Genomic DNA, 24,202 nt, shown 5'->3' with positions numbered 1-24,202 from the left:
ATAATAATTTTTCATGCATGAAACTAGGATGCTTGTGATGGTGTTGTGAAAGGCATCAATGGGCGAGCAGGAGCGGGGTGCTCATTATGGTGTCCTAATGAATCTTGGCTTTGTGGTTGCTGTCTCAATATTGAAGTATGTGTACTCCCTTATAGTTGATGGATTGAATACGGCTTGGGAACATGGTTTTAGAAAGATGTTAACTGTATGTTAGCTGTGACTCTGTTATCACAACAAACCACTTCTGTGAGTGTGAATAACTTTTTGATTAGGCAGATCCATTTTCTGTTACAAAGGAAGTGGTAAGTTGAGATTGGTCACATATATCGAGAAGGAAATAAATATACTGATTTCTTAGCTTCTTTTGCTATTTCCATGAATTTTGGTGTGCATCACTTGGATAATCCATCGGATGATTTGAGGAAGCTCCTGAATGATGACACTCTAGGCATCGGTCAGATTCACATTTGTAATATTAGACCCCAGCTGGGTCTATTCTCCTTGTTGAACCAAAAAAAAGTAGCATCCCTTTAATATGTAGAATTTTTTTGAAATAATATTTCCTCCTACCAAGTAGCATATTTTAATTTTATAATCTTCTAATAAAGTTGCCTTTAAAAATTAGAGAGACAACATATCTTTAGTAACTAGAACTTTCTACCTACGTAACCCTTTATAAAAAGTTCCTTAATCTATTAAGGACATGATATTTCAAAAACATGTTGGGTTGAGATATCAATGTCAATATTTATAATTCAATATTCGACATATTTTTATAAAATCATAATATTTATAAATTATAAATAACATGGTCGTCCTTGCACGTTGGGACCAAGGGACAGGGGCTGATGAAGATAAGGGAGTGATTATGAAGGTGGAGGCTCCACATAATAGCTGTTATGTCTATGTATGACAATAATTCACTTCAAAAAGGAGAAAAAACAAACAAAAGGGAAATCCAGCGGACTGAGTTTTTAATTGAAATTATTAAATTAAATTTTATAATTAATTCTCGTACTTGCAATATTAAAAATACACAGCTAAAATGAATTATGTAAGAACGCGCTTCAACTGCGAATTTCAACAAACTAAATTATTTAGTACGTAGAATCAAGAGGGATATTATTTACAAAAAAAAAAAACAGAGGGATAAAGAAACTTGAAATATCATACCTATCACCAAAACAAACTCCTCAACTAGCTCATGCAATTAAGGCTTTGAATTTGGTGACTAGACGTTGAGCGCCTTGTATTGCTTGAGTCATTGAAATTTATATTAATAATTTAAATAAACTCACTTATTTATTAATTTTAAATGAATTATAAATTTAAAATTTTTAGTCTAAACTTTAATAATTTAGAACCATTAATCTCAAGTGCATCACTTGGATAATTCATTGGATGATTTGAGGAAGCTCCTGGATGATGACACTCTAGCATCGGTCAGATTCACATTTGTAATATTAGACCCTAGCTGGGTCTATTTTTCATATTGAACCCAAAAAAAAAAGGTAACTTCCCTTTAATGTGTAGAATTTTTTTGAAATAATATTTTCTTTTATCAAGTAACATCTTTTAATTTTATAATCTTCTAATAAAGGTGTCTTTAGAAATTAAAAAGATAATAACATAATCTTAGTAACTATAATTTTTTACATAACCTTTTATAAAAGTTTCTTGATCTATTAAAGACATGATATTTCAAAAACATGTTGGGTAGAAATATCACAGTCAATATTTATAATTATGAAGGTGAGGTTCCACATAATAGCTGTCATGTCTATGTATGACAATAAGTCACTTCAAAAAAGAGAAAAAACAATTCAGCGGACTGAGTTTTTAATTGAAATTATGAAATTAAATTTATAATTAATTCTCGTATTTGCAATATTAAAGATACATAGCAAAAACGAATTTTGCAAGAACGCGCTTCAACAGCGAATTTCAACAAAGTAAATTATTTAGTATGTAGAATCAAGAGGGATTGTCACGCCCGATCCAGAATTTTTCAAGAAGAAAAATCAAATAAAAAATAAATATTTAGGAGTTGCCACTAAAATTTTAAAATATAATTTTAAAAACCTTTTTAACATGTCGTCTACGCATAGAGAAAGGGGTAAGGGAGTCGACTGTGTGAGGGAAACATGTTAGGCATCTCACAATACTCATTCATGTGAATGATTATCTTAAGTTGACTATATAAATTTAAATGGCTTTAACAAAATATATTAATTATCCTTAATAAAAAATCAGACAAAAAAGTAAGAAAATTAAAAAGGAAAAATTTTATTTATTTATAAGTTAGACTTGACCTAAGATAAAATTCTAGAATCCATGTACCCTTTTGAGGATTAAAATCAATGTAGTTCAGGATAAAAATGCTTGTCTCTTGGTTGGAATTTTTTTAAAAAAATATTAATTATTAATTTTTTATAAAGTAATTTTAATGTTGGTTTGTAATTTTTATTTAAGAAAATATTTTATTTTTTTATTTGTGAAAAAATTCTGAGAAACAATTTGGGAAAATATTTTAATAATATTTATGAAAGTTTCATACATTCACCTTTCAAAAAATATTTTATTTTATTTTATTTATTTATTTTCAGAAAAACTTTTATTTTTATCTAAGGATAAAATATTCTAAAATATGTATTGCCAATAATTTATCACTATGTAGGGTAAGTTATTTGATTTATAAATCTGTGAGAACTTTGAAAGTCTCACACAATTGATGATTTTAAAACTATGTAAATGTGATAATTTATCGCTATATAAGATAATAAATTAATTAACTTATAAATTTGTAAGGGCTTTAAAAGTCTCAAGCAATTAAAAGGATATAAATTTGTGAGAATTTTGAAAGTCTCACATGATCAAAAGAATATAAAATACTTTATAAATGCACATATTGATAATTTATTCCTAAATTCAATTCGCTCAAAGTAACATATGATACCAAAAATTTTCAAGCTATTTAATTAGTACACGTGCATATCACAGTGGCACAAGCAAAATGTTAACTATAAAATGAGACGTTGAACAATATATTAAGCTATTATTGTACACATCAAAACTTAGGGCCAATTAAGTGATTTTCTCAAGGGCAAATAATGATTTCCTCCAACGCACATGGTACCACGTATGAAGACAAAAATATGAGATGAACATTGGAGGATTATTCAAGAAGAGATGGAAAGCAATGTGTGTAGGTTAATATTTTTTATAATAATAACCATTAAATGATTTAAGACTTAAAGCTTTAAGATCTAACTTTTTGAAATCTTCTACTAATGTACAAGCATATCTATGGCTTAAAAGAAGGTGGACTTACCTCTATGAAACTCAATCAACTAGGACATCTGTTGTCTTCTCTTCCCTTCCTTCCTTGAGTCGCTCTAATTGTTCTTTTGCTCTACCTTTATTTTTTTTTATATAGGCTCTTATACTTAGATTTTTTCTATAATCTCAATTTTATCATTTTCTATATCATTATTTTTTATATTATTTTTTTATTATTATTTGAAGATTAATTGTTATCCTACCTTTTATTTTATCCTGATCATTGTATTATTTTGAAATATTCAAATCTTAATATTAAATATTAGGTTATATTATCTTGAGATCTTCAAATCATAATATATTATTATATTATCTTGAAATCTTCAAATCATAATATTATATTTTGATTATTATATTCAAATTTTTATATTATACTGTGATCTAGCTTTATTATATTTTTTTCATTATCTTCATGTCTAATACCTTTTAATTTATTTATTTATTTATTATTTGTTATAAAATATTTTTTATTTTCATTCTTATTATTTTCTCTTTTTTTATTTTATTATAGATGTTGCCTTATTTATTAGGGTTCGGATAAAATACGGTATTTGCAGGGATTATTTACAAAAAAATAGAGGGATAAAGAACGTTCAGCTATCGTATCTATCACCAAAACAAACTCCCGGACTAGCTCATGCAATTAAGGATTTGGATTCGATAATTATAAAAATTGAGTGCTTTTATTGTTTGAGCCATCAAAATACATATTAATAATTTAAATAAACTTACTTATTCATTAATCTTAAATAGATTATAAATTTAAAATCATTGATCTAGATTTTAAAGATTTAAATGATACAAATACTCAATTTTTACTCAGTGCAATCACTGACTCTGAATCTTTTTATAGAGTTAAAAAATAAAAATGTCCTAGAATTTTTTTATGAAGCATTTGGCATTTTAAATTATTTTGAAACAATTTTATCCTGAAATTTTTAAAAATAAAATAAATTTAAAAAAATGAGAACTGCACTTGGCCATTAAAAAGTAAAATCCAGCAGCCGCCGAGTAGCCCGTCCGGATCCAACGTTAGCGATTACAATGTGCCGGTAGCTTCTTCTTCCTATGTTTAACGACCTGTGGCGAGAACTGGCGGAGCTCTACCTCCGTGGAAATGATGTCGTCATCGAACTAACTTTCTACCTCATTATTCCCGTCACCTCATGGGGTGGACTCTTTCGAAGTCTCGAGTCGCGCTTCGGAGTCAACATTTTCATTAAGGCTATGCGATTGGAGGAGCAGTGATGCCGAACCCTAATGGAGGCGCGCCATTCAACTTCAATGCAGAGTTGATGGCTGTGATGCAGGAGATGATAAAGACGAAGGTGAGGAGTTATATGGCAGGATTAGAGAAGAGCCAGCTCATGGATTTGTGAAGGCTACAGTTAAGCGAGCGTGTTAGGGTGAGCAAGAAGTGAGAAAACGAAGCGTGGATGGAGTTGAAAATGAGAAATTTCATGGGCGAAATATAAAATTTCATCCATGTTCAAGGGCTCTTGTTCTGTTTTTTCGGCACACTGGAATTTCACGGCCACGTGTAGTTCTTTTTTTTTTTTTTTTACTTTGTTGTGATCTGAATTATTGTCATGAAAAACTAAATTAAACCTAAGCTGCACATATGTTGTAAGAACACGTTTAATTCTCGTACTTGCAATATTAATTATTGTCATGAAAAACTAAATTAATTCTCGTACTTGCAATGTTAAAAAACATAGCTAAAATGAATTATGTAAGAACACGCTTCAACTACGAATTTCAACAAAGTAAATTATTTAATACGCAGAATCAAGAGGGATTATTTACAAAAAAAAATAGAGGGATAAAGAAACTTGAGATATTGTATCTATCACCAAAACAAACTCCTCAACTAGCCCATGCAATTAAGACTAGTCAGAGTATAGTTTTATAAGGTTAAAAAGTAAAAATGTCTTGAATGTTTTTTCTTTTCCAAAAATGTATGATATTTTAAGTTTTTTTTTGAAAAAAATTTTGCCTTGAAATTTTTAAAAAGAAAAATTTTTTTATCCTGCTATCAATATTAACCGTTAAGTTGATTTTATCTGCAATCACATGCCATTCAAAAAAAAAAAAATCAGAACTACACTTGGCCATTAAAAAAAAAAAAAAAAACTAGCAGACGCCGAGTAGCCGGTCTGGATCCGACGTTAGCGATTCTAGTGTGCTGTTAGCTTCTTCTTCCTATGTTTACGGACCTATGGCGAGAACCGGCATAGTTATACCTCCCGTAGAAATGATGTCGTCATCAAAGGAACTTGCTACTTCATTATCCCTATCACCTCCTGGGGTGGACTATTCAGAAATCTTGAATCGTGCTTTGGAGTCAACATGTTCATTTAGGCCTATGCGATTGGAGGAGCGGTGACACGGGCTCATCGACGGCGAACCCTAATGGAGGTGTGCCATTCAGTTTCAATGCAGAGTTGCTGGCTATGATGCAGAAGATGATAAAGACGGAGGTGAGGAGTTACATGGCGGGATTAGAGAAGAGGCAGCTCATGGATTTGCGAACACTTCAGTGAAGCGAGCGTGTTGGGATGAGGAAGTTCGATTCGTAAATATGGGAGGAGACAAGAGAATGGAGTTCGGGAACGATGAAAAATTTATCCTTTTGCTGTTTTAAATTCGTAGGCAAATAATTTTTCTTGATGTACAGAGACAGAACTCATTCGCGAGAGAAATCAGAGAGTGGCTTTTGATGCCCAAGAAGTGAGAAAACAAAGGTGGTGGATGGAGTTGAAAATGAGAAATTTCGCGGGCGAAATGTAAAATTTCATCCGTGTTCAAGGGCACTAGTTCTGTTTTTTTGCCTCACTGGAATTTCATGGCCACGCGTAGTTTTTTTTTTTTTTTAATTTCTTAAAGACTGTCACGTGACCACCAGATGGTAGATAAAGTCTAATGCATGATTAGCTAACAGTCAACATTAATAAGAGGGAAAAATTGCTCTTAAAAAATTTAAAATACCAGGCACTTTTTTTTATTTTAAAAAAAGAGATTTCAGGATATTTTTGTCCTTTCAACCTATTTTAATTGGTAGTATGTATGGCCTTCTTCACACTGACTTAAGGGGATTTTAGCTTGGTCTACACTTACTTGGATAACTAGAATGGATCCATTCATGTAAAAGCTCTATAATCAATGTTGATCTATGTTTAAAACTCAAACTCATGACCTCTAATTAAGCTAATATTAACTTTTACCTGTTAAACCAAAACTCTCGTGATAGTACCCATTTTTCGTGGTGTTTAGTAGTGAATAAAGCTCGGGGACGGACTCGTGTAAGAAAGTGGGGGTAATTGTGAATCGGGCCAGGGGGACTACATATTTACTATTTTTTATTACATACGGACCCTTCAAACCACCTCAAATTTCCTATATAAAGGGCTGTGGCTTAAGCCTTCATTAGGCATGAAATAGGGTTTGCAACTTTGCAACAAAATATGTCTCACGTCGGGAAGGTTGAAGCAGATGTTCACCTTAATGCTTCTGCTGACAAGTTCCATGAAATCTTCAGCAGCAATCCTCATCACATCGCCAATTTCACTCCCAGTAAAATCAAGGGCGTGAGTAAGCATCAAGGTGATTTTGGCAAAGTTGGCTCCATCATCGTCTGGGACTACGTTCATGGTAAGTCAAACTGTTACTATATTGGAATATGAAATGACTGTGTAACTTTGTGAGTTTATGTGTGTTTGTGTGAAGCTGATTCATGAAATGACTGAGTAATTTTGTGACTACACACAGATGGGAAGCAGTGTGTGGCGAAGGATGTGATTGAAGCGGTGGATCCAGCAAAGAACCTCGTCACTTTCAGGGTGATAGAGGGAGATGTACTGCAGCATTACAAGAGCTTCAAAGCGACGATTCAAGTGAATCCAAAGGCAAAGGGAAGTGTGGCCCGCTGGACTCTCGAGTATGAGAAGCTGCACGGGGAAGTTCCAGATCCTCTCTCTCTGACTCAGTTTGTGGCAGAGATGACCAGAGAAATTGATGCAGGGCTTACGCAGGGACAAGGATATGAAGAACAGTTATTGGGGATGGTGGAAATTGATGTTCACATTGATGCTTCTGCAGACAAGTTTCATGAACTGTTCAGTAGCAGGCCCCACCACATCCCCAATATTTCTCCTGGCAACATTCGAGATGTTATTCTTGAAGGAAGCTTGGGCAAGGTCGGTTCTATCATTACCTGGCATTATGTCCTTGGTAAGTACTTAACTTGTTTACACACACAGCAATTTCTGGTTTCATTTTTTGATGGAAGAATATGTTTGAACATGGTACTGATATACAAGAACAAATTTGTGGTGTACTGCAGAAGGGAAAAACTGTGTGGCTAAGGATATGATTGAGGTGGTAGATGCGGAGAAGAATTTGGTGATTATGAGGGTGATGGAGGGAGATATTCTGAAGGATTGCAAGAGCATGCAAAAATCGGTGCAGGCAATTCCGAAGGATAAAGGGAGTGTGGTGCGCGTTACGCTTGAATATGAAAAGCTGAAAGGTCACGTTCCTGACCCTCACTCTCTCACACAGATGATGGCTCAAGTTGCCAAACACATGGGCTCTCATCTTGCCCAGTAGTACCATCTTTGAAACCTATCAGTGTCATGGGATTTGAATATTCTTCAAATCCCAGAGTCCATCGTGAGTTGATCTGTTGTTCTGTGTTATATATATGAGCTCCATATATATAAATAAAAACAGCTTCATTCAGTTGTTGTAATTAATACTCGTGGTGCTTATGTATTGCGAGATCAGTTGCATGCAGCTGTTCTTATGTAAGATATAGTAAGATTTGAGATCATGGTTGAATGAGTAAGTTTTATGTTGGGTGTCATGAAAGTTCACTTAAGGATTATGAAGTTTTTAACTCTACTTTATCAAATTCGCACATTTATTTATAACGATTTCATTGACGAAGATTCTAATCATGATATATTTTAGCCACAAACATTATACTTCTGTTGGCTGTATTTGAAAAATGTTACATATTCCTCATTAAAAAGAGACAATTTAATTAATTTTGATGGAAATGGAATGGAAATAAATAAGTATGAAAAAGATTATATTTGGCATATATTGAAAAGGAATGAAAATAAATTCATCTAAATAATATTTAGTAACAATATAATTGAGAAAACTGCATTAAGTATTTCTGATTATGTTTTCAATGACAGCCAACTTGTGTTCTGGAAGCTAAGCAATGGATTTATACCTTTAGCTCTCCTCCTCCTCCTTTATATTGTATACTCATATTTCATTACAATTTTTATTTTTTCTTTGAAAAAAAAATTATATAACTTGGGTTCTAGTACTAGGAGTTTAACATGACCTTCAGATTCAAATAATACTTATAAAGGTACTTACAGATTGCTCACTATTAAGATCTTTACATCAGCCAACAATGAGAAATTTGAAACATAATTTATTGGTTACAAGTCAAATTTTTACTAGCTAGACCAAATTTTGTTAGGATAATTCTCTTTTATGTTATATGTGTTGGAAGCTACTTCTGCTGCTAACACGTCTGCTTGTGTTTTATTCATTAGTATAGAGTATATATATTGTATAAATAAACATGCTCTCATATCCAACCAACACATAAGATAGGTTTGTCAATTAAATCGGTCGGTTTAAATATGTTTAGTTAAGGAACTTATTTTTCAATGAATTTCCTACCACTTGCGTTTATCCTTGAAAGAATTGCATGATTTATTCAAGGGGAAAAATCTTATCAACAAACTTAACATTCACCAAAATCATCATCCCACAGACATTCAACTAATTGACGGACGTAGAAAATAATAAAATAAATAACAATGCATTTAATTTGTTCCTTAATATAAAACATACTCTAAAAGTTTTCTATGATCCTATAAGACAAATTGAAAAAAATCAATAATATTAATTTTTTAAATTCTTTTATTAATTGTGCTTGTAAAAAGAGAGATGATATAACAAATAAAATGTAATCTTAAAAACTAATGACAATTTCTAACAATTTTAATAATATAACTTACTTTCAACTACGTTTCTCAATTTGTATGAAGCAGTAGTTAAAGCCTAAAAGCATCTATATATATTAAAGACCAGAGGGAGTAGATCAAAATCCAGCCAAGAGAACATGCAGCAATAATGGTTTAATTTGTTTTAAGATGTGTCGTTCGTTCATTGTACCCTACATGTGTTTTGTGTTGGAAGGTTGAAATAATCGCAAGGTAATTAATTTGTTATTAATGACCTAGTTTGTCGATGAGTCTACAAGACTACAACCTATATAAAGAGTCATAAATCACAATGTATTGAGGAAGCTAGGAGGTTGTGTTACTTCCATCTCATCCCATATGTTAGGGGTTCGCTCATCAGCCTTCAAGAAATGGTGGGTTTATTATGATGTTGTTTTATGAGTTTATTGCTATTTATTATAATTAATAGATATGCTTTCTCCATTTTATTCTTGTTATTTAACAGTTTGGTCCTCAACCAAGTTCATTAAACCACTGTGATCGAGATATATTCACAGGGCCGTGTGTGACACTAAATTAAGGCACTGAAAAAATGTTCATTTATATCATACTGGTTGTTATTTTTCCCGTTAAATATTAATATTAATTATATATTTTCATTTAGAATATATAACTAGTCATTAAGAAAAGTAATATGATGATAGATAAATAATACTCTCTCCGATCTCTATTATAAGATACTTTCAATAATTTTACTAGAGTCATAAAATGACAGCGAACTCATTTAATATGCCTTAAAATAAAAAAAATTAACTTTACCCCCATTAAAAATAGGAGGAGGGAAATATATAATATATAATGAGTCATTAAATTAAATTTACAATAAAGGTAAACTTGAAATATTGTAATAAATGATCCTCCATGTGCCTTATATTAAAAACTAAAAAATCCATTCACAAAGTGTCCTATAATAGAGACAGGAGGAAATAATACACCAGGCATTTTAAATAATTTTACCTTAAGCCCCAAAACTCCTTCACATGACCTTGTATATTCCATATACTCCCTTTGAAGTACAATATAAGCCATCTTCTAAAAGTTTTGTTTAGTCAAAATAATAGGGTATTGATTAACTTTTTCATAATTGTTTTTCCAACTATATCCATACTTCATTTTTTAAAAAAAAAATGATGCATTGAAATTTTAATTATCATGATCAAAGCACTTATATAGGGTATTTGATGAGGATATAATTGAAAAGATGCAAATTTTTTAAAGAAATTAAGGTTTTAACTAATATTTTCTAAGAATAATAGATTAGTTACAAATACCTTGTATTTTAGTCTAGAGGGAGCATATTATCTAATCCTTTAACTAATTTTTTGCTATATTTGAGTCTATCATTTACCCCCTCTGATCCTATATATATACATGGCATTTTTAATCGAATCACATATCAATAGAAGTTTATTATTTATTTTAGATTACATAAAATTATAATGATCTTTCCAATTTTTCCCCTCATAATATCATAATTAATATCATTGTAGTGGTGGATAAAGCAAACTATTAAGATTTAATTTGTATTGGGTCACTGTTTAGTGCTGGTGTTTTGTTCTGGGCCTATGTGCTAGCATCGATCTTGTTTATATTTCTTTTTTCTTGTTTTTTTATTCGTGTTGGCTATTTAAGGCCTGGCTTTGTGTTTGTGAGTGAGTAGTAGAATTACTCTATAAAACATTATAGATGGTGATGTGATCTAGCCCATACGTGGCATTTTTCTAGAATGAATTATTCAGTTCAAGCTTGTTTTTCAACATGGTACCTGAGCCGGGTTGGTGAACTAACCTGATTCATTTCCTTTTTATAACCCTAAACCTAACAGCTTCCCAATCTTGATTCATCATCTTCTTCACCGTCGGGCCTATATCTTCCTAAAATCTGTCATTGCACCATCTGTAATATCTTACTCTATTAAATATCATTAACTAATAAGACTCATGGTAATCAAAGGATTAATTCATACTGGCGATTACTAAGGTTTAATTCAAAATCAAGGGATATCAAGTTTTTCATAGTCAAAATAAGTTTAAATCAATGATAATCTATTATAATAGAGTAAAAATAAATTACGGAAGTATGAGACACCTTTGAGAAGTGAAAGATATCAAAAACAGTAAAAAAACAACTCATGTGCTGTGAAATAGGGTAATGCATCGCAGCTCGTGCATGCTGCACCGCGGTGTGTTACACGTAAATATGACAACAAATTCTGCTGTCATTTGACAACAAAATCAGAAAACTTTCGATGCGTCCGGTTCTCCATCTGACATTTGAATGACGTGATTTAGGTGTATATAGAAAGCTCTTTTCATAAAGTAGCTAATGGCATTGGTTTTACCTCTAAAACAACTCACATCAGGAAGTTGGACATTCAAGCATATTTTGACAACTTATCACAACTTTCACACAAAAAAGGTGTCCAAAACCTACAACGAGTGCTAAAAGCATTTCTTAACACCTAGACCATGTCCATTGGACCTAGAACTATCAGTACAACATGTCATATGCACTTAAACATCAGTACAACATAAAATCACTCCTCAACCCCTTTTTACCAAAAACAGAAGGGGGAGGTAATTACCATTGCATTGCATTAAAAATCATTTTAACATGTGTAAAACATTATTCCTACATTTGTACTAGTATTTTATCCCTATCAACACACACACACACACATCATACATAATTACTCAGAGCCCAAAATACAACTCATATATTGCAATAACAAAATAATGCAAGTGAGAGAGTATGTAACCTATAATTGACATTCATATTCTATTACACAAAATAAAGATAAACTAGAGGTATACAGTAGGAATGTACTAATTTCTAGCCTCTTGAGCCTTCTCCTCTTTTGCACCAAAGCTAGAGCCTGAAAAGTGTTAAAGAAGAGGAGTAAGTCTAGCCACTTAGTAACTAAGGTAAAACCTACCCTATGTAGTCATATATCAATTGTAAATCAAATACATGCATATAAAACCAAATACTTCAAACATGCTTTAACACATATAAGCACTTATTAGTCCAGTTACCATGTTTCATCTCATACATGCTAAGTACATAATCATAAGGCACTCACACATGTGATCATGACCTGCTACAGCACATGACTTGCCACAACTCAAAAATGACATATGACACGTCATACACTTACATAAGAAATGATCAACTAACCTTATATCCTCCTTATTTCCTTATACTGAAACTATAGGCGATAACATTAAATAGGGCTCTATTTATGTGACAGGACTACCTAAGCTTACCAATTATGAGGTGTGACCTGGCCAAAAATCACATGACTCACTTTCGAACCATGGCTTCCCTCACTTTTAAATTTCTAGGGTATCTCATACCCTAAGCTATTCTCCTCATTAAACTGGTGGAGAAAGCTTAGTTCTAGTCCCTCGACAAACTATAGGACAGTCCTTTGATAAACTGTAGGACAAGGCTATACCCCCGTGCATCGAAAGGTAGCCTAAATATCATATGGATTTCTCTCTACTCCCAATCTCTAGGCGAACTCCCACCCACTAATCATGCCATAAATGATGCTCACTCATTTCTATATTTTCATTTACTCAATATTAGAGTCAACACATTAGGCTCACGATCAAGTGCTACCCAAGTGAGCATCAATTTCTTAAATTCACTTATATCACATAAACGCACCCTTTTTCAATCACAATTACTCATCTTCATCAAATATATTATCTATTACTTATTTAAAATACATTATAAACATGCAACTTATCTCAAGTATCACTTTTGCAACTTAAAACTCATTTTGAAATTTCTTTAACATATTTAACACATATCAAAGTGATTTGATAAATATAAAGTTTCATTGCATGATGCACACATTCACAAGTCAAAATTTACATATTAAACACATAATTAATACCACATTACAATTAACATATAACTATTTAAAGTAGGGTTCCCTCAGTTACCTCAAACCTTTGAAATGTTAAAGGTTTGTCCCTCAATGTTATAGCTTCCAAGTTTAAATTCCCAAGCCAAATAGGTGTCTAAGAGTTCAATCTACAATTTACTAAGTTAACTTTCATTAACATTGCCTATCTCACACATTTCAACTCTAGTCTTCCCTTTCTAGGTTACCCAATGCCCACATTGCTTACCTTTAGGCATACCCATTGAGTTTATTATCTATTTATAACATCATATAGTTTCAATGAATACCCACATTGCCATTAGTACCTTAACAACCATAATAATGATAGATTTAATATCCATTTTTAGATATTAATGGAACTCATCATCCAACAACCACCAAAATCATTAATACTAGCTTTAAATACTCTAAACAAATCTCATTAACTCTATATGTGTCAATGGGTTCAAACTCATAACCCATGTGGACTGAAATCATCATCCTCATCCAAAACTTAACTCAAATCCTTGAGAAAATGAAAGAAAAAAGGAAAAAAAGGGTTTAAAAATCTTACCTTAGATGATTTAAAGCTTCAAACCTTATCAAATCCTCCCCTAGATCATGCCTTAGTAGAGCAAATATGAGCTCATCCATTTCCCTTTCCCTTTCCTTTCCTTTCTATTTTTTGTATCAGTTTGTGACATATTTCTATAGAATTCATGCTGTGTGTTGCGACGCCTATCTTCACACACCACAATATATGGTATAGAGAAGGCAACTCTCATTTTGTGGCCTTATGCACTGCTGTGCACCACGCATGCGCCATGGCATGTGGCATAGAGGCTTTTTAGCTAGTTTTTCTCCACTTTTTGGTCTCTAAGTGACCTAATTTCTCTTTGGACCTAAATTGTACCTGAAATTCTAACTAAAAACACTTATTATTCTCCTCTGATCACACACCACGTCAACTTGCTTAATTATCCTAATTAATCTTAGTAAATTAGGGAATTAAAAACTGAGATGTTACATCATTAACCACAACTCTCCACCAAATTATCGATCATCATCTCATTTTTTTTTAAGATTCATCATGATAGAAGCTGAAGCTACATGATTCTTCACTTCCGTAATCGACATGAACAACCCTCTTTATTTTCACCCTTCCAACACCCAAGCCTCAACCTTAGTTGCTCAGTTGCTCATCAGTAGCACTAACTACACCATTTAGAGTCATGCTATTAGAATGACTCTTAAAGAAAAGAACATGATTGGCTTAATAGATAGATCTTGTAAGGAAGAATCGCATAATGAGCTATTTTGAAGTCAATGGGATTGGTGTAATGCAATCATCCTGTCTTGGCTAATTAATTTAGTCTTTAAATAGATTGTAGCCAGTATAACCTTCTCTAATAATGCTCAAGATGTTTAGAATGATCTTCGCGAGTAATTTCACGTGACCGATGGAACCAAAGTATACAGCCTTTATCGATTTATCAATACACTCATTAAAGGAGGTACAATCGTTTCAAGTTACTTCACAAAGCTAAAAGAATTATGGGAAGAATATTCTATAATTGTTCCCCTGCCTACTTGTAAATGTCCATATTTGATTGAATATGCAAAGAGCATTCAGAAATAAAAGCTCTTTCAGCTTCTCATGGATCTTAATGACTCTTACCAATCCACAAGAAGCTAGATTCTACTCATGAACCCTCTACCCTTGTCAATCAAGAATACTTTATGATTTCACAATAGGAAGCATAACACTCATTCCATCTTCTTTGTATCAATCATCTAATTAATCTACTTCTACAACTACCAGATGTCACGAATGATTTGGAAGAGGTCGAGAAAGCAACTCATTTGATGAGTGTTTTTACTGCCATAAAAAGGGCCACATTTAATGTCTACCTTGACATTACTAACATCCACCATAAAATCACAACAATAATGATAATTAAGAGCAATGATTACTCTTAAGCTCACATTAAATATAGAAAGGTTAAAACTAATAATCTTTTAGAAATTTTTTTGAAATAGTTAGGATTCCATAAAAACCTTTCAAATAAGTAGTTTAAGCTCAAACTTAATGATTTATAAAGATATGGGAAGCATAGAAAAGTTTTGGGAAGCAAAACACTTGAAAACAGGGCCAAAAATGTCATTTTTGAGTACTATGGCATATGTGCTGTAACATGTGGCACAAAGAGGCAAATTTGACTGCTATACAATGTGCCACTACTTGTGTGCAATGCACTACGGCACACGTGTCCCTATCATGATAGCAAAAATGTTGTCATGATAGCTTTTCAAAACAAACTTCGAACGCGCTCCATTTTCGCATCCAATATCTGATTGGAGTGATTCAAGCTCCCACACGAAGCTTATTTAATAAGCTAACGAATGATATAAGTTTTGTTATGATTTAACATTGTATAAGAATTTTAGACACTCGGATGCAAAAGTCAATTTTTAAAATGATTTTCAAGCATCCAAGTACCAAAACTCAAAACTTATACCCTTAACCCATTTTGATACTTAAACCAGGTCCAATGGACCAAAATACACCTGATTGAGCATTTAAATACATAAAAACATGCCAAACATGAAATTTGGCCACTTAATACCAATTTCACCCAATATAGTCAAAACACAAAATCACTACCATATACACCATTTGGCATCTATTGTCACGTAATATACCACATATACATTATCATCGCATATATAAAACATTTCTTACACTTGTATTAGTATTTTAGCCTATCACTAAAAAAACACTACATATTCACATCATATAAAATATTAGGCTAAAATACAAAATATTACAGTATAATACAAGTACAATCAATCAAAATGATATGCATTCCTAATTGAAAACATATAATATCATATTACTAAGTTTATGTACATCACTCAAATATAATCGGGCATTACTATTTGTAATGTAGATAATTTCCTAATCCTTGTCCGATTCCTTTTCCTACTCAAACTCAGCTGTAGAACTTATAAAATAATAATAACCACAGGGTGAGATAAAAATCTCAGTAACTAAAATAATCTACAATATCTATTAACATGCTAAGTTATAAACAAGCTTTAAAACATGCATAACAAACACACCATATATAATTCACCACAATAAAATGCATGATCATTAATCATCCAATCCTCCAATACTCCCGACTGAACTGGTAGGCTATTTCACAAAACCAAACCACATGTATGGTCCCCAAGCTCATCTTTCATGGTAAGACTACCCAGCCAAGGCATCCTAAACCACTTCTAGACTACAGATTCCCCTTATTACGAGTAATTGGGGTGCCATTGCTCTAACACCGTATCCTATAGATGCTAAAGAGCATAGTCTCCAACTCTGCACCCTTCTGGATACTAAGAGAGAAAGTCTCTAATACTGCACCCTTTTTCAGGCACTAAGGAGAAATATGAGTTGGACCTGGCATCCTAAGGTGCCAGCAGTACTATATGGACTTAATCTCTGCTAACTTAATTAGGGTGACCTCCTACATTCTAACATGCCATGTTTCACTACACATTTCCACTTGACCATGCATAAACCACTTTCTAAGCAAATATAACAATTCTTACTACTTACTATAAAAATATAGAATTTCACAAATTAATACTCCACTCATTTTCTAAAATAGTTAACTTTTATAAAATTTATATGTATATACATAACGAATCATATAAGAATAACTTGAGAATAATCTATACAAGATAATAAATAATGTAAATTATCTAGTTACCTCAACCCTCTTGTTACTAAAAGGGTTACACGTGGTACTAAATCTCCTCTTGTATTAAAGCAAGTTTTCTCACACCATAATCTACAACAACAAGTACTATATGTTAATTTTTAATCAAGACAAGCACTATTAGCTACCAATAACATCCCAATTCTCCTACTTCTCACTTATATTCTCAATAAAGAGGCTTGTCAAGATTGTAATTTCTCCACACATTCCCCCCAAGCCTCCCTCTAACTTTATCATAACATAACACTTAATATCTTAACTTATTACACTTTAAAGCCTCATAATCAAGCTAGGGCTTGATCCAATTTGCACCAAACAACAAATAAGGTTCATATTACCACTTATCCAAAGTTAAGAAACTTTAATCAAACCTTTAAAGTCAATTGAAATCTTTAAAACATAAACCCATAGCTTAATCTATTCAGAGCAAATTCTTTCACTTTCAAATTCCATGAAAAATGAGATGAAAAGGTAGAAGAGAAAGGTGAAAAACTTACTCAAGAGTTTGGAGGCCCAATTTAACTTTAAAATCCTCCCAAAATAAAGCCCTAACAGTGCCTAAATCCTTCCCTTTCGTGTCCTAGGTTTTTCCCTCACAAAATTGCCTTTTTCTGATGATTTTCATTTTTTATGCTGTCTATGCTATGCTGTGAGTGTAGCACATGACACACAAGCCACGGTTCACAACACAACAAGCAAAAAGTCATTTTTACTCCCCTAGATGCCATCCGATTCGATCCAACTTCCATCCTAGGTCAATTTAAAGCTAAATATGACCCAAGAAGCCAATTAGCAACCTAAAAATATAATTAAATTAATTAATCATTTTCTTAATTAAATTATTCCTTAATTAACAATTTATTCCAGATTTAAAGTTTTTAGATGTTACACCATACAAGAGATAATTATTTTCACATTATCGGACTCCCTCCTAATTTTCCAAGAGGAAGAGGATGAGGGAATCCACTTAGTCAAGCAAATCAAGTTGAGGTTCCACTTCCCATAACATGTCAAAACTACAACAAGACTCTTCATTTGATCGCCAGCTACTATCTCCAAAAGATTATGAGAAAAAATTGAGAATTTAAAGAAAGAAATCCTATCTCTTTTAGCTAAATCACTTTTAGTAGGAGGAGTAGCTACTAATGACTTGGCCAAATCTTCAGGTTTGGATTCCTATTCATCTTCTTACATTTCCACACTTAATTTCACAACCATACTAGTTATTAGATTCAGGAGCCTCCAACCATGTTATGAGTAAATTGTCTTTTCTTGACTCTTATCATGAATACAGTGGGCACCCAATTAAAATAAAAATTCCTAATACTGACAAACTCACTATCACACACATTGGTAGTGTTAGGACATTTGAAAATATTATTTTAGAAAATGTTCTATGCACACCAAGAATCTGTTGTGACTTGATATCAATTTTTGAGCTAACAAAAGATCAACAATGTGTGGTTGCTTTTTTTCTTAACATGTCTCTATTACGAAATCTCTTCAGTAGTAGAACCAAGATGATTAGTAGAGTAGAGTATGGTCTATATTTGGTAGATGAAAGTTTTATTCCATCATCTAATATTCAAATTAGTAATACTGTTTCCAATGATAATATCTAGCATTTAGTATTAGGGCATCCGTCAAATTTGATCCTCAAACATGTAATTTCTTTACAGGACAAATTGTCCTATATTAATTCCTCTTGTTGTGATATTTGCTTTAAAGCAAAAAAACTTGTTTGTCTTTTCCTTCTAGTAAAAAGAAAACTACTTCTTGCTTTGATTTGCTTTATATTGATATTTGGGGTCCTTGTAAAGATTCTACTCATCAAGGTTACACATTTTTTTCACTATAATTGATGATTTCTCTCGAGCTACTTGGATTTATCTCATGCATAATGAACATGAAACTTTCTATTATCTAAAAGAATTTATTTGCCTCATAACAAATCAATTCTCTACTAAGATTAAACGAATCAAAAGGGATAATGGAACTGAATTTGTGAAACATGATGTTACTACATATTTTATTGAAAATTGAATTGTTCATGAAACCACTTGTGTTTATACCCCATAGCAAAATGGGGTTGTTGAAAGAAAACATTGGCATATATTACAGGTTTCTCAAAGTTTAATATTAGAGGCTAATATGCTAATTCAATTTTGGGGGGAAGCCTTTAGGACTGTTGTTTATATCATTAATAGGATTCTTTCAAAGGTCTTGGATTATAAACACTATATGAAATATTATATAAGAGCCAGCTTGATTTATCAATTCAGTTTTTAGTTGTTTAGCATATGCTAAGATTCCTAGGGGGCTAGACAAATTTGAAGCTAGGTCTGTCGAATGTTTTTTCCTACGTTATCCAAACAATCAAAAGGGATATATTCTTTATGACATTAAGAATGATATATATTTGCCAATCAAGATGTTGTTTGTCTTGAAAATAAATTTTCATTTTCAAAACTACTATCTACTGCTAATCAATAGGATCAAGTATGTTCACAAGACCTTTTTATTTTTAATGATATTCCTTGTCCTGCTATTTCTTCTAATTTTGTTTTGCATCCTATAATAAACCTATGCTTGAATTTGATAAAAATAATAGCACATCTAATAACAGTACAGATTTAGGTGGTGAAAGAAATGGAAATTTAGATAATAATAGACCTATTAGACAAAGAAAAGCTCCCAGTTGGCTTAGGGATTATGATTGTTTTGATATAGATTTTCTAAATAAAATAGACAAGAAAGGAAATAGAAAAATCTTATACCTTATGCAACATATTATTACTTATGCAAATATTTTTGAGTTATATAGGGAACTCATAGCTGTAACAGATGATATAAGTGAACCTGATACCTTTAAAGAAGCAGTTAAAGATCAAAGATTGATTAAAGCAATGCAAGATGAGATAAGTGCTTTAGAAAATAGTAAGACATGGGAAATAGTGGAGCTACCCACAGGTAAGAAACCTATAGGTTGCAAAAGGATTTTTAAAAAAGAAGTATAATGCTGATGGGACCCTAAATAAGTTAAGGCCAAATTAATGGCTAAAGGTTTTAATAAAAGGAATGAATAGATTACACTGAAATCTTTCCCTAGTTGTAAAAATGACAATTGTAATAACCCATAAAAAATATATATATATTATTGTGTTTAAAATTGTAGTTATATTAATTTTGGGACATTATGACAAGAGGGAGTGTTGGTTCAGTGGAAATGTGCATATAGCTTCTTTCATTTGGTCTGGAGTTCGAATCTGATGAGGCCAAAAGAGTTTTATTTTCTTTCTGCATTTTGCTTCATGAATTTACCAAATTACCCTCCTTTCAAAATATGAAATATCTCTTCCCCTTTCGATCATTCCAGACGCGAGAGAAAGAGTGAGAGAGAAAGAGAGGTGCTCTGTTTTTCCCCTTCGTTCTTTCGTTATTCCTCTGGGTCTTCGCGTCCTTCTCTTCCAATTCTGCCACCTCTGACCACCGCCGTTCGACACGCCATCGACAGGAGTAGAAACTCCGCTTGCCGCTGCTGTGACATCGCCGAGACTCTTCGTTCTTTCCTGCTCTGTGTCTTCCATAAACCACTGTATTGTGGTACAAATCGTGAGTTCTTCTCTTCCTTTTTCAGCCATGAGTTTCGTCTTCTTCTCTAATTTAGGAACTGTTGTTATTGAGCAGAAGAACCAAACATTTCTCTCCTCTTATTTATCTGCTCTGTTGTTGCTGTGTAGCGTGAAGCTCTGAGCTCTTCTTGAGTTTAAATTTCTATGTGTGTATGGATGTGTTAGAGGTTTGAACTGTGCGTATGAATAATGAATGGTTGAAGCTGAAATTTTTATATTTTTTTTCTGGAAATCTGCTGCTGGCCGTGCTGTGTAGGAAAAAAAAGAAAAAAAGAATGGAGATTATGCTATATATATATATATATATATTTTTTGGGTTTATTTGAAATGAGTAGCTTTCATCTTTTGTTCTTTCCCTTGACCAACCTGTGAGTGTGAGGTATGATGTAACCTTGTGCAAATTGCAAGTTTTCCTTTTAAGCCTTGCTGCTGTCCGCGACTGTTGAGGGAAGGGAAGAATGGAATTAAACTACAATTTATGTATTAAAAGTATGATTATGATGAACATGGTCAGAGTTTTTGAGTCAAATAAATTTTGTTTGAATTGAATGATGTAAAAAAAAACTTGGACATGAAATTTGGAGGTTAGTGCCTAGAAGACTTTTGTTAAAATTCTTGTGAGAGAGAGTTGTTTGATTGTGCATTTACAAAAATCTCATTAAATTCCTTGGAAGACATAATCGGTTAGGATGCTATGATCTTGTGAATTTAACTTGGAAATGGTAAAAGGAGATATTTGAGTGGGCATTTTTCTATAATTCTCTTGGATCTCGCAAGAAACATGAATTGGTTTGGGTATTGCTCATTTGTGAAATTGAATCAAATATTGCGAAGAAATTTATTTATATTATTGAGAGATTAAGTGAATTCTTGAAAGTTTTATGGTTATTAATTTATAAAGTATAGTGTTGTCTTATGATTTAATTTTGGAATCGAATTAGAACTGGAAAGAAATTTTTATAATTATAGAAATTCAATTAAATTGCATTATCTTATATTCTTATAGGGGGTTTGGAAGAAGAAGATTTTGATAGGAACTAAAAAGGGAGAAAATCTTTGAAAATTTGGGAACACCACAGGTAAGTGGATAACGTCCCAATCAATATATATTGGAAATTTTTATTATCAAAAGATCGTTTTTAATAATTTATGGATATTTATAAATTTCTCTTGTTTTAGCTACTTTTGTTAATTAAATTGCTCTGCTTCTTGAAGTCATGATTTATATTTTTATATTGATGAAAATGCTTTCTTAAATTCTAGTAGTGCTTTATTTGATAAAGCCAATTATAAAAATTTGTGAACAGTTTATGAGATATTAATTGTGAATTTTTATAATTAGAAATATTGGTTCTTTTATATGTTTCATGCGAGTAAGATTTTAAAAAGAGAAAAGGTATTTTGAAAGTGATAATTTTCTCGCATGTCTGAAAGTGAATTTAAAAATGGGACTGTATACAGAACACTGATTGCTAACGGCAGTTTCGTTAGCCCTTGGCGCGCCATGGTCAATTACTAGCTAGTTTGGATTTCGTGAGCTTTGTTCTCACGTCTGTTATTCGTGGGTTTTGTACCTGCATTTATTTCGTGGCTTTGACCACGTCTGGTTAGATACCCTCGTGGATTATGTGTCCACGTCTGTTTCGTGGCTTCGGCTACGTCTGGTTACTTAACCTTGTGGACTGTGTGTCCACGTTTGTTTTCATGGCATAACCCACGTCTGGTGATTTATCCTCGTGGACTATGTGTTCACGTTTGTTACTTATTCTGATAAGTCCCTATACTTATGAGTTTTTAAATTTTTATGGATCTATTTTCATTGGTTTTGATTAATGACATGTTTACAATTATTTATTGCAATTATTTGCTTTATTAAAGTTAAATGATAAATGACATTTGGTACGATACTTTAATGAATTATGATTTTGTTCAAAGTTATATAGAATCTTTTTATTCTGAATTTAATTAAGTCTTCTTGTAGATCATTGTGTTTTTTTTTAATTTTTATGTTTGATTATTTATTATTGGGACGTTATTCACTGGAAAATAATTTTTGGTCTCAGATAGTGTAGCTGACATTGAATCACCCACTGAACATTGAGGAGTTTTTGATTGATTAGAAGCGAAGGAGCTAAGGATTTAACTTTCTCTTGACGTAAAGTTTTAATTATGAAATTTTATTTTGTAAATTTATTGTTAGGTGCTCCACATAGTCTGTGGTCAGTTTTTTTTTATGTGGTTATATATTTTATCTGTCAGTTGGAAGGAGCTCTACTCCTGATTGGCTTGATATTTTTGGTTGAAATATTGTCTTGTAGAATTTTTGGGAAATCTTATTTACGGAGGAGATTCTGTCGAAATTTCTACAAAATATTGAGACTTTTATTACTACCAAAAATGTTTACGTATGTTCTAATTCAAACTAAAACATAATTATCTTTTAGTTATGAAAAGATTACCCAATTCAAGGCTTAAGGGATGTGTGATGGATCACATCCTTTGCCGGTCACCCTCTATTTTTGGGGTGTGACAACAATTGTATGTACAGTTTTAGCCATTGTTGCAAATAATAAATGGAACATGATTCAAATGGGCGTTGATAATGCTTTTCTTCAAGGGGACTTAGATGAAGAAGTTTATAAGAAAAAACAATTAAGATCTAGTAAATAGGTGGAGAAAAGGGTGTGTAAAATGACTAAATCCCTATACGATTTAAAGCAGGCAGCTAGGTAGTGGAATATAAAGTTGTGTGAAGCTTTAATTTTTAGAGGTTTGGTTAAAATTAAATATGCCTATTCATTATTTACTAAACAAGATAAAGATGAGTTTAGTATTGTTTTGGCCTATATTGATGACCTTGTTATAACTAGAAATAGCAAAGAAGGGATAAAGAAAACTAAAGATTTCTTGCACACAAATTTTAAAATGAAGGATTTGGGTTTATTAAAATATTTTCTTAGCATTGAGATTGCTAAATCAGATAAAAGATTAATACTTAATCAAAGGAAATACACTTTAAACTTCATAGCTACTACTAGTTTAGGAGCCTCAAAACCAAGAAATGTTCCTATAAATCCTAATTTAAAACTTCATAGTGAACCTAAAAAGGGGGAGAAAGATGACTTGTTAACAGATCCTACTAGATATGGATGTCTGATTAAAAAGTTGCTATATTTAACTACTATTAGGCCTGATATAAGCTATACAATTCAATTGCTAAGTCAGTTTATGAGCAATCCTAGAAAATCACATCCAAAAGCTAAATTGAGTGCTATAAAATGTCTTAAAAAGGATCCTAACAGAGGTCTTTTATTTCCTTCCTCAAGAAACATGGTGCTGGAAGTATTTTGTGATTCAGATTGGGCTTCATGCCTAGAATCTTGTAGATCAATTACAAGTTATTTACTTAAACTAGGTGGGGCCATTATTTCCTACAAGTCAAAGAAGCAAACTATAGTTTCGAGGTCTTCTGTTGAAGCAAAATATCGGGCTATGAGAAGTATT

At 32.2% G+C, this 24,202-nt stretch overlaps 1 protein-coding gene and 1 long non-coding RNA gene across 2 annotated transcripts; both read left to right on the top strand.

The window, feature by feature from the left end:
- The first annotated feature begins 6,763 nt into the window (after window positions 1-6,763).
- LOC129284384 (MLP-like protein 28) lies at window positions 6,764-8,241 on the top strand. The gene is made up of 3 exons (XM_054919848.1): window positions 6,764-6,990; window positions 7,108-7,569; window positions 7,682-8,241. The coding sequence occupies exons 1-3, from the start codon at window positions 6,804-6,806 to the stop codon at window positions 7,945-7,947; spliced, it is 915 nt and encodes a 304-aa protein (XP_054775823.1). The 5' UTR covers window positions 6,764-6,803; the 3' UTR covers window positions 7,948-8,241.
- A 12,221-nt stretch (window positions 8,242-20,462) lies between these two features.
- Window positions 20,463-23,161, top strand: LOC129321478 (uncharacterized). Its single transcript, XR_008596015.1, has 3 exons — window positions 20,463-20,678; window positions 21,705-21,777; window positions 22,762-23,161. It is a non-coding gene; the product is annotated as an uncharacterized LOC129321478 (long non-coding RNA).
- The last annotated feature ends 1,041 nt before the right edge of the window (window positions 23,162-24,202 follow it).

Source organism: Prosopis cineraria, unplaced genomic scaffold (assembly GCF_029017545.1).
Source record: "Prosopis cineraria cultivar Desert tree isolate PC_DT_omini unplaced genomic scaffold, ASM2901754v1 PC10, whole genome shotgun sequence".
NCBI classification, from domain to species: Eukaryota; Viridiplantae; Streptophyta; class Magnoliopsida; order Fabales; family Fabaceae; genus Prosopis; species Prosopis cineraria.
This window is presented reverse-complemented; position numbering and strand designations above follow the sequence as displayed.

Bases quoted from the DNA above. Each gene is read 5' to 3' on its own strand.
- LOC129284384 (XM_054919848.1), top strand. From the start codon at position 6,804: ATGTCTCACGTCGGGAAGGTTGAAGCAGATGTTCACCTTAATGCTTCT. The intron at 6,991-7,107 runs GTAAGTCAAACT...GACTACACACAG, and splicing joins CGTCTGGGACTACGTTCATG to ATGGGAAGCAGTGTGTGGCG. The intron at 7,570-7,681 runs GTAAGTACTTAA...GGTGTACTGCAG, and splicing joins TACCTGGCATTATGTCCTTG to AAGGGAAAAACTGTGTGGCT.